Raw genomic sequence first — 11,673 nt, forward strand, 5'->3', positions numbered from 1 at the left:
AAGTTTAATGTATGATCTGCATCTTTTCCAATTATTTTAAAAAATAGCTGGCAAGCATACTGCATATTACTTTGGAATTAGCTGTCATAATCGTTCAAAATATTTTTTTCATGTTTTCACATTTTTGAATAAAGACTTCTTGGTAAAGCAAAGTTGAGGCCAAGAAAGATCCTTATACTACTACTGAAACACATAGAGAGATCAGATGCTTGGGTAGGAGTGCAGAGTTTGGTTGGCAAAAGTTTTATTTGACTTCACAATATAACATTTTGAATTTTTACATTTCATCTCCAGCCATCAAAGGTTGTAAAAACAATCCTGCTGTTCCTAGAATACATACCAGGATGAAAACCCATAGAAAAATACGATCAATTACCATGGCAACATATTTCCAGTCATCCTGAATCTGAAAAATAGATCAAATAGCAAGTAAGCAAGTTTATTAGAAAAATAAGTTGCATTAGCTGTTAGGAGCATTTCATATAGCAAGCACAGATTTTTTTTCCATATGTAGGTTTTCTTTCATGTATTACAACTTTCATGTTGCTGTTCTTGTTGATAAATTAATTAATCTTGAAGAAGCTTTGTTTGAATATGCTATTAAAGTGTTAAAGCCAAAAGCTGTTTCTTCAAATACAAGGAGTTGTTCACCAAGACACTAAACATGAAGAAGTACAATTTCTCCTCTGTATGTTAATCCTGAAAGTGAAAAGCCTTACATTCTTAAGTGATCAGGTTTGCGCAGAAAAAGCTTACTGAAGAAGACTGTTCCTATTGCTCTTTAAGCAGCATGTAGCAAAGATTAATTGGTATATACTTATTTGATATGTTTCCTATGTAATACTGAAATTTTACCATGTTCTCTTGCAAGATGTAAAACTAATCTCCTTACCTCACATTTAAGAGGGAATGAAGTTTCCAGTTTTTTTTTCCAGTGGACATTACAACAGGAGTGACACTGAATGTATATGTATTTATGTATGTTACATATTAATAGTAACTACATTATGTGATCATTTTAGGTACTCTTCAGATCATAATCTAAATTTAGATTTAAATTTTTCTTCAGGAAGGGTAATATGAAATGGAATTTTTTTTGTTGTTTTGTTTTTGAAGTCTTTTGAAGCTGTTCTTGAACACAGACTTTATAAAAAAAAAAAACATTTTCTGTATCAAGTATTCTAAAGTATTCTAAATCAAGTTCTAATCTCAGCATAAAAAAACTAACTTCATTCTAACTTTGAGTGCCTTACTGCATAGGATTTAGATTCAGTGATGATTGTAGTGGTGTGGTTGCTGTTCTTAGAATGTTTAAGGAATGCTGATACAGTTTTTGTTTTGTTTTTTTAGTGCATCAAGATGCAGATTTATGAACGGTGATGGTCCCTATCTTACAGCAATTGTCTCATTTCACTTAATTACTTTATTCCACAGCAGCAGAATAGGAAATGTCTTCACTGTGAAGGAAGTTTAAGTCTGATTCTCTCTATTAATGGTCAGGTGTAGGGAGAATGTAACTTTCTAAGGGCACAGAAACAGCAAATTCCACTGTTAAGATTATAATTTGGAAAATCTACACTATAAATCCTGTAGGAGTTGATACTGAGCTGGCTGTCTAGTTACCCTAACATGCTTCACCCTGTGTATGTGTTGTCAATGAAAAGAATACAACAGAGCTTCTCACCAAACTTACCTACGTTCAAAGTCGCATATATTCGTAATATGGCTTGTGTAATTTACTTGTATAAAATAACGGTGTTGTTTTTTTTAAAGATATCTTTTTTCTTACAAAATATATTAATTGCAAATACTGTCCGCAGTTTGAGTAATAGTAAAATATATTCTTACCTCTTTTGCTTCATTCTGCATTTTCATATTTTCTGCAATGTATTTAACACTTTCAATAGCATCTCTCATTTCTGGTGACAGAACTGAAAATGAAAACAGAGGATCTAGGGATTCAGAGCTTGAACTTCTTGTGAGATTGCCACTGAAATCCGAGAACTTCATTCTCTGATACTGGCAACAGCTGCATGCTGTATCTTGACATACAAAGCCATCTTTGCAGCATTTGGTTTCAGAACTGTTGAAGCAATTTAAGTTTGAAAACTCAGACAGGTAAAATGGTTTTGACTTATGATTAGTCTCTTCATCGCTGGCAGGCCTTGTCATAAACATGATCCTGGGAAGTAAGTTCAAGAAGATGGTTCTCACCCACACAGGCATTGTGTGTGTCTTGGGTGTTCTGTAGTGTACATTAAGTACAAATACCGTAATGACAATAGACAGAGTTACAAATATCATGGTGAAAAGGAGATATTCCCCAATCAGTGGAATTACCAGGGACGTAGAAGGTATAGTCTCCGTGATAACAAGTAGAAACACTGTTAAAGATAGAAGGACTGATATACAGAGTGTCACTTTCTCACCACAGTCTGAAGGCAAATAGAAAACTAATACAGTCAGAAAAGAAATCAGTAGACATGGAATAATCATGTTGATAGTGTAAAATAAAGGTAAGCGCCTAATATAAAGAGAGTATGTGATGTCTGCATATATCTCTTCACAGCAGTTATATTTGATGTCATGTTTATAACCAGGAGCTTTAATAATAGCCCATTCTCCACTCTCCCAGTAATCTTTCAGGTTCATTGTAGAGCCAATTAAAACCAAGTCAATCTTGGCTTTATCGTAAGACCAGGAACCAAACTTCATGGTGCAGTTCTGATAGTCAAATGGGAAGTAGGTTACATCTATTTTACACGAGCTTTTAAATATAGCTGGGGGTATCCAGGTCACATCACCTGTGTATTTCAGTAGGGCCTTTGTCTTGTCATCGACCTGGAAATCCCCAACTGCACTGTAAAGCAAATAAAAATAACAGTCAGAATGCAACTGATCAGGTAGTTTCATATAAACAGTTCATGTACATTAAATCTTTAATCTGGTTTGTGAAAGGCAGCAGTTACATGCTGATGTGGAACTGAACTGCATATGCAGCACTAAATTTTCACAGTTAAAAATTAAAATAAACAGCTGTGTAAATTTACCGTGGAGAATTTGAAAGGCAATATTCTCTTTTACAGGAACAGGTCTCAGTGCAGTCAATATACAAAACAGCAAATGTGAGATCAAGCAAGTCAGAACCCAAGGGCTAAGAGGATGTGCAGCTGGTATTTCCACCTCATCTGTGGACCATGGAGGTAGTAACTATAGATAGAGGGATTAGGGTTTGGGTGTATCTTTGCCTAAGTAGCATATTGGTGTATTTTTTCTTTAAGTCCCACATTGTTATCTTGATCTTGTGACAATTTCATTTGTTCATGTGAAAAAGTAAACCCAAAAAGGTAGTTAAACTTATTTAGGTCTGCAGTTAGAAAAGGACTGTACAAAGGCATAGAGGTAAGAACAGCAGTAGGGAGATGTGGGATGTTGAAAAGCAGTCTTTTTCAGCAAGTTCAGTGAACTTGCTGTTTGTTTGTTTGTTTGTTTTTTAAATAATAAATATCCTCCCTTCTTCCTAAAGAATACAGTCACAGAATGGTTTGGGTTCAAAGATCCTTTAAGATCACCCACTTCCAAACCCCTTGCCATGGGCAGGGACCCCTCCCACCAGCCCAGGCTGCCCAAAGCCCCATCCAGCCTGGCCTCGAACACTTCCAGGGATGGGGCAGCCACAGCTTCTCTGGGCAGCCTGTGCCAGTCCCTTGCCACCCTCATTGTAAAGAATTTCTTCCTTATGTCTGATCTAAATATACTCTCTTTTAGTTTAAAACCATTACCCCTGAATTAAGCTTGAATTAAGAAGATAAACATGCAAGAGTCTTACTTGTTATATAAAACAATATCTGGCTTCCAGATCTGGCCAGATGGTACTCGGATAAATTCAGCACCTCCATAGTCCGCTGGATTCCACCGGAGCTTGTAATCATTCCAAATCTAATTATGGAAGAAGCGAGCCTACATTAGGTTTGTGATGAAATTGAAATTCTGTGGACCAAAGTCAAAACAAGTGCTGTCATATTGATTTTAGGGTTGTTTTATTCCGGACACTACAATGATTAGATGTTTCTTAGTTAAACGTGGATGTTTAGCATTTATTCACATGAAGACCATGGGCCCATGGGGCTAAGTATGACTTAGGCACGTACGAGTCCTTGTACAAGGAATGTGTACCCAATAGATGAAAAAAAAGATGAAAGTGTAGGATGGGAATAGTAATTTAGGTCTCAAGAAGCCAGGTCCACTGTTAAATGGTGAACACGAATTGTTAGGTAGCTCCAATGCTAGACGAGAGCATTGAATGAAGGACCCCCACAGCAGATGGGTTGGGAAAAGCTGCAGGTGGCCTCATTCAGCTAAGTAAGTCTCGTTCGTTAGTGCTCGTTAAGCCCCAGTTTAACCAATTTGAATATTAAGCTGAAGCTAGATATTAAGTTGGTTATTAAGCTGCTATTTACAACAGTAATTGTTTGAATTTTTAACCTATAAAGTTCCTTGTAAGTGAAGTTGATGCTTTTGCTTTGTTTTCACTTCTGTGGTGGCTAAACGGCATGGCCGGGTGAGGGACCTCCACGCTGGGGTGTTTCCTCTGTTCATTTTCCTAACCACCAAGACGCTACTCTGGGGATTCCTGAGGGGAAAAAATGTATTTGGAGGCGCATTAAGTGTAGGAGGGTTGAGGCTGCAGCTGCCAGCTCTGCCCCTGGGCTCCACAGCTGCCTCCCGCGGTGGGCCCCGCTGCTACGCGCTGTGGCAGCCACAGCCGCTGGCAGAGGAGGGCGGCGGGGCGGCAGCGGGGCTGGCGGCCGGTCGTGAGGGGCAGGAAGGGCCAGAAGCGCCTCCGGGCTCCTCGGGCCGGCGGCCGCTGGCGGAGGCGCTGAGGCGCCGGGCGAGCCGCAGGGGGGCGGCAACACTCCCGGTACGGCACCGGGGCTGAGGGGAGCGGCGGGGCCCGGGGCCCGGTGCGGGTCCCGCCCGTCTCCCTTCGACGCCTACCGGGGGCTGCGGTGTTCCCCTGAGGGGCGGGGGCCGGGAGGGCTGAGGTGGCCCCGGCGGGAGCGGGGAGTCCCGCCGCGCTGTGGGGAGGGCGGCGAGCCCTACTTACGTGCTTGAGCCACAGGTTGGTTTCCATTATCTGGTTGACTTCGTCCTGTAAAACAGAGCTGCGTCGGGAACGGTGCCGGCCCTAGCCTGGCCCGCAGGCGCCCCGGCGGGCCGCGTACTCACCACCTTCACCAGCTGGGACATGGACACCTCGAAGTGGATGATGACGGGGTCCGAGACGTTCTTCACGGGCCGGACGAACTGGTTGTAGTTCTTGAAGAGGGCCGCGTACAGCCGGTGTTCGGCCTCGGAGCCGCCGCAGCCTGCGGGGGCACGGCGCGGTGAGCGGGCACGGGGCCTGGCGCCCGCTCCCCTCACGGCCCCGGGGAGGCCCGCACGGCGGCCACCCGTGACAGGCTTTTCTCACATGCATCTCCCCAAATTAGCTCCAAAGACAGAGTGAAGGGGTTACTGAGGAGTTCGAGGTGCAAAACCGCGTTTCCCCCCACAGGTCTAGGCCCCCAGGCCTGCGGGAGCCGCAGGGGTGCGGAGCTGAGGAAGGGGCGAGCAGAACCTCACAGACCGGGCAGTGTGGGAGCTGCTGGAGGGCTTGCAAAAGATTCCAAACAAAGGGTAACTTTCTGCTTTCTAGCCCTAGTGATGTTGGTGTGATAATAGTGATGATAGCAGGGTGCTTGTTGAAATATGCAAATAAGGATTAAAATTGATTAACCATTGTATTCAGCGTTGTTCAGTGCATACAACGAAATGTGGTAATTACCCATTTGTTACTCTAAATAATGTTTATTTGCAGTATACACCTTTTCTACGTTTTGCTGCTGATACTGCTGCTCATGGTGCCTTGTGGCTGATGGGAAAGCTGTAAGCTGGACTCGTTGAACCACAGGCTCCTTCAGCTGTTTACAGTGAGGTAGGTGTGAGAGCCTGTGTTTCAAACTACATCTTTATTCCCAGATGTAGCTAGACAACAAGCATCCTGGCAACTGGACGGTATTCAAAAGTCAGTGCCCTTTTCTTTTTTAAAGGCACTGCTGGACAGCACATTTTCTAGTACTCCAACCTAAAATAAATAAATAAATAAAAATAATAAACAACAACTATTTTTGTATTATTTGGCAAAGACACAGACCTTAAGTCTGTTGAACAAACTCTACAGTTCCTCTGGAGCACAAATACAAATCTAGAGATATTTGCAAAGACACTTAATATATTTTCCTCCAGGCTAGTGTTTTGCAAGGGGATAAATACAGGGGAAGCAGAAGTATCTGCAGGTGGCTGATCTGTTAGCAGATGGCATTTGTAAGAGCTTTTCTCACCCTCAGAAAAAAGGTTCCCCTCATGTCAAGCTGTATTCAGTGAAAACTTCAAAGACAATTTTATTTTCAGATTAGTGAAATCACTAAGCCAACTTGCTAATTAAAAAATGAACACACTTCTTTGATACTTTTTAACTGCTAGCCTTACCCTAATTATTTTTTGTTATCTCTCAGATTGAGACTTCCTGGAAGAAATACTCAATCTTCTAGATGAATCGTGTTAAAGCTAGATTGTAACTACACTTTACTATAGTCAAACCCAAATTGCCAGACTTTTTATGTGTCACCACCGATCTGATTAATCTAGCACCTGCTTTATCTAGAGAATAAGTGTATTAATATTTTTTCTTTTGAATGTAAATGTTTCTGTGCTTTATATATCTGCAGATATAATGCATGCTGTTTGCAGCACATATTTAATGCTTTTTAATGTTGTTTCTTTCTTCTAGTCCTTCAGTACTCTACAATATAACAAACCAAATCTTTACATGTATGGTGCACTCCGTAATGTTAAAATGGCTCTGTATGTCTTGTTCGGCATCTTGATTCAGAACTACTTAACCACTTCATAAGAAGGAATTAAAAAACCACAAAACACAATGTAACAAAAAGCTGGGGTAGGATTCTGTACGTTTCTTTCATTAGTTTGCAATAAGCTTCAACATTTCTTAAAATAATTGGCACCAAAGCCATCTTCTGCTCACCTCTTTAGCCCCCCCTTTACCAACAAAGAAAAAACAAATTAAGGATCACTCACCTTGAGAGAGAATGCAAAGAGCAGCGGTTAGAAGGAGAGCCTGTATGCTCTCCATGGTGTTATGAATTACTGTCTGTCGACAGAGGCTGCTGAAGATGAGCTGAGCTGCGAGGATTGTATGAGCATAGGAAGTACGGGCAGCTCCGCTCCTCCGATGTGTGAAATGCCTGGAAGCAGCAGACGGCAGGACCCTGAGTGCAGTTCTGCGCAGTGAGCTCCCATTAGACTTGCTGTGCTGCCCCCTTTCCAGCTACTCGGACTGTCAGAGCATTGAAAACAGCAAATAAATTGCAGACAGAATAGATGTTATTGTAGGCAAAGACCAGTGTCCTGGAAAGATTAATAGGCAAGAGTCCATAGTCCATTAATAGGCAAGAGTCCAGTGTGTAAACGAACCTGGTACTCTGACGAGGCTGAAGATTTTTCCCGTTAGCTGTTATAGAGGATTTTTCTTTAAAAAATTCTCATGACAAGCTACTAGGAGAAGTTTAGTTAATGAAAATCTTATAATTGAATTGTGTCGAAATGGATATCGGTATTAGGGACACCTGATTTAGCAGTGAATTGAGATCATGAGACCTGAATTTCCAATTATGCTTTTAATGTTGATTTTTTTTTTCCTGACTGTGTCTCATCCTTGGAGGTGGTAGTGCTAGGTGCTTTACTGTAGCCTGGTTCTTCACAGTATAAGAAGGATGTTGCTGTTCCCAGGGGTAATTCAGCACAAGCATAACTTCCCAGAAATCTAAGCCCAGAGTGATACACACAGCAGCCAGGGTCTGGCAAGAGACGGGTTAGAGTTGGAGGCAAAATTTAACCAAAGCACTTGAGAATAACTGTTGGTGGACCATCCCTGCTTTAAGGGGTTATAAAGGTGGAATTTGGGAAGGGGAATAAGAGCATAGGATCCCAGCCTGATCCCATAAAACCCTGTTGTTGAAGGGAAAGGAGATGGGGGAGAATGGGACACTGTATTTGAAGTTCTGGTGAAGGTTACTCTCACACCATAACCCTGTCTAGAAGAGATCCTGGAGGCTGTAAATTCTCACTGCTGAGGAAATAGATTCAATCTTTTCCTATTGTCACGTATTTTCTTTGTGAAGTTAAAAATCAAAACAAAAATGACCCAAAACAAACAAAAAAAACCCTGAAGTTCCTGACAGGATCTCTTTTAGCAGAGTTTTTATAGTAAAAAATCTTCAGGGGAGAGAATACTGCATCAGTCAAGAGAGAGAAGTGGGAATATAGTTTTTGTTTGTTTTTTCTTGGCATGTTTTTCTGAATTTAGGCCTTTTAGTAGGAACATGTAGCTGAAGTTGAGGTGTAAGGGATTGCCTTTTTCCTCTTGCCTGGGAAAGGCTTACTGCCAGGGATCATCCCATATCAGCCTTTCAGAGCCATCAGTGTTTGGTTTGTTTCCTCTTCAGTCAAAATCACGGTTTGCAAAGTGGTTCATTCCCCAGGTGCCCATCAGCTTCTTTATAAACTTGTATCTCGCTTTTTGCCTCCCCCTGGCATGGCCAGGTGGCGCAAGACTCCTGCTCGCAGAGCTTGCTGGACTCATCTGGGCAGCGGGCGTGGAGGGAGGAGGGAGATGGAAGCGGTGAGAGGGGAGCGGAGTGCGGTGGGAGGCAGCCCCTGGTGGGTGCTTCTCTCTCTGTTGTTAGGGAAGGATAAATGACGACCCCATTTGGCGCTGTGTTAAGAGGCAGTGCTGAGAGAATGAGCGTCAGGCTGGGTTCAGCTGCTCTTGGCACAGAGCTTGTTTATCCAGTTTCTGTCTCTCAGAGCATCATTCACTCCATCCCCAGACACAAGCTCTCATGATAATTTCTGTAATTCTATTAGCTTAGAGGAAATAGGCTTTACTGTCCATTTGATTTTATTATTTTTTTCCAGAGAACTCAGCCGTTTGGTCTTGCAGCTTAACCCTTTGTGAACACATTTTCTTGCCTTGCCAGGACATTGAGATTAACTGTTTTCCCTTTCTGCCTTCTTGGTTTCCATGAAAGGGCAGCATTATGACTGGGATTTTTGTTTGATTGAGTCCTAACCAGAAATGAGCTAAAGCTTCAAAGATCAGATCCTAGCCTGTGTTCCCCAAAAGTCTGTATCTAAAGCTGAGGAGTTTGGAAATGGCTGGTCTGCAGAGGCAGTGAAGAGCCACTGTATCCAGAGGTACAGGCATTTTAGCTTAATTTGCCTAGTTGCTGACATTTCCAGCTGTGTTTGTATGCGTAGATGTTTTATCTCTAACATTATGTGATGAAGCTCCTGGTGAAATCAGCTCAGATGTGAGGTAGGATTATTTTTCTGTCCAGGGAGAGTGATACAATAAGAACACGTCACCATGACTGCATTGCAGAAGTACATAGAAGAATCTGTATGGACAGGGGAAAGCTCATTCCCCCAAGAATATCTGCAGTAACAAACTTTGTAGCCTTTGCTTTTTAATGATCGTGCTACTTTGAAATGGCTTCCTTTTTGTTAAGATTTGTTAAGATCAAATCTTGATCAAATCAGGTGATGAGGAAAAGAATACCCTCACACCATACTAGGGAATGGAGGGGACGTCATCAGAACCTTTTCTTCACCAGAAGGGAAGCAACAGCTGGTTGTGCACTTTCATTGAAACAGTTTTAGTGGAAAATATGTTTTGAATGACCACATTCTTCCTTTTTTAATGAAAGTATTGCTGTAAAAACCTTGAAAAGTAGGAAAGTTAAAGTTTATTTTGTTTGATGAACTGGGACCTTATCATATTCATATTATCCTGCAAGAATACATTTTTAATGTTTCAATTTCTCTGGAAAATTTCTGGTTTTGAAATTTTGTCAAGAAATCAAGATGGAAAACCCTGTGATTCTTTGACAAGTTAATCTGGGATGGTTTATGTCTTACGTAGGCAGAGCTGCTGAGAGGCAAAAATAGCATTTACCAATTTGAAACCACAGTTTTAAGAGGTCAAAATTTTGTAAAATTTTGTGAAATTTTAGCAATTTGGGTGAAATTTCCCATTCTGAAGTTTGCTATGAGAGTTACTTCTGAAAACTTGACAAAAATGCCAAAGTGGTTTCTGAGAACATAACCTGAGAAAAGCATATCGCTTTACTTGTGATTAAACAGGAGTACGGCAGCCATGGAAAGTCCCAGAGCTCACCATATCTTGAGTGAGGAGCTCGAGCCCTGAAGGGATCTTCCTGGGGCCAGGGTTGTGCCTTCTGAAAGCCCTTTCTGGGTTTGTCAAGTCGAGGCCTGGATTTGCCTGAGCTCCATGGTGGCTGCCAGCTGAGCTGCCAGATCCTTTTGGAAGCTCTCGGCTGCGCCAGGGGGGTATCGGAGCTGAAGGCTGCAGTTACAGAGCCGAGTGTTACCCATCGCTGCTGCTCACAGGATCAGACTGAGTGAGACAGGAGCACTGGGGGCCTCGTTCAGATGCGTTCAGGCAGTGCGGGGTGGATGAGGCGAGAGGGTAAGTATTGGTAGGAGACTGATGGAGGCTGTGAGAGCCAGACGGAGCCGCAGTGCTCTTGGTGGGGGTGGAAAGAGGTCTCTGCTCTCAGCATCTGCCTACTGATGGGCTGCAGGGTCTGAGGACCACTCGCTGCAGCCTCACTTGCTTGGATGGGTGAGTCCCTCTCCCTCCTGCCCTGCAGGTGGGTGCAGTGGTTGGAGACAGTGTTCAAGTCTGTGCTCGTCTGTGCTGTCCCTTCCAGACTGGCTGTTCAGAGTTGTTGTGGGATTTAAAGCAGCTTCACCTTTATACTGTGCAGCACCAGCAGCTGCTCTGGCTTCCCTCTGGCTTCTCTGTAAGCAGAAAAGGCTGCGTAGCAGCTGTGACAGTGTGTGCACATGTGCTTGTAGTGTTCTGTGCCACGGCAGCTTCTGGAGTATAACCCAACATGGGGGTGTGCCTCCCTGCAGGGCACAGGCTCCCCTCTCCCCTCTGCTCCCTTGGGGCTGTGTGGGCTCCATCTCATCTCACAGCTATGAGCAGTCTCACAGTTGGCTGGAGCCAAATAGCTCTGCTATTCGGGTTTAAGAGGGAGAAGACAGTTAAGAGGAAGAAGGCATGGAGGAAGGTTTGAACCCTTCCAACTCTACACCACCCACCGGGCACCATGGGAAATTCCCGGAACAGTTAATGTTCGGGGGGGACCGAAGCATTGGCACCCTCTGGGAGAGGAGGATGAGGCAGCTCCTGTGGTTCCAGGGCACACCAGCACTAATAGGGCCGTCCCACAGGCCTCCTTCACCCTCCTGCCCTGTCCTTCAGGGCACAGCTTGAGGACACAGCATAAGTGGACTGGAAGGGAGGATGACAGTGTTACAGCCATTCCTTCCTCTAGCCTACAGCCTAGGAGAGAGGCTGCTGCTGCTCACGGAGCCTTCCCCACCCCACTTCTGTTGCTTTTTCACTGCATCTTTCCTAAGCTGCTGTGTTGCAGTGCTCAGGCCCCTGGGGAAGGCTGCCCCTTCAAGCACTCCAGCTGCAGGTGGTGGCACTGGGAGCAGTGGGGCTGCAGCAGGGAG

The 11,673-nt window shown here is 43.5% G+C and overlaps 1 protein-coding gene across 1 annotated transcript; it reads right to left on the reverse strand.

The window, feature by feature from the left end:
• Window positions 1–277: 277 nt before the first annotated feature.
• On the reverse strand, window positions 278–7,246 carry CHRNA3 (cholinergic receptor nicotinic alpha 3 subunit; the record flags this gene model as incomplete). Its single annotated transcript, XM_084293383.1, has 6 exons — window positions 7,141–7,246; window positions 5,230–5,369; window positions 5,108–5,152; window positions 3,830–3,939; window positions 1,849–2,860; window positions 278–406 (listed from the first exon to the last, which is right to left on the reverse strand). The coding sequence occupies exons 1-6, from the start codon at window positions 7,193–7,195 to the stop codon at window positions 278–280; spliced, it is 1,491 nt and encodes a 496-aa protein (XP_084149509.1). The 5' UTR covers window positions 7,196–7,246.
• Between the last annotated feature and the right edge of the window lie 4,427 nt (window positions 7,247–11,673).

The sequence above is a fragment of the Netta rufina genome (assembly GCF_964035555.1).
Source record: "Netta rufina genome assembly, chromosome: 11".
Classification (NCBI taxonomy): Eukaryota; Metazoa; Chordata; class Aves; order Anseriformes; family Anatidae; genus Netta; species Netta rufina.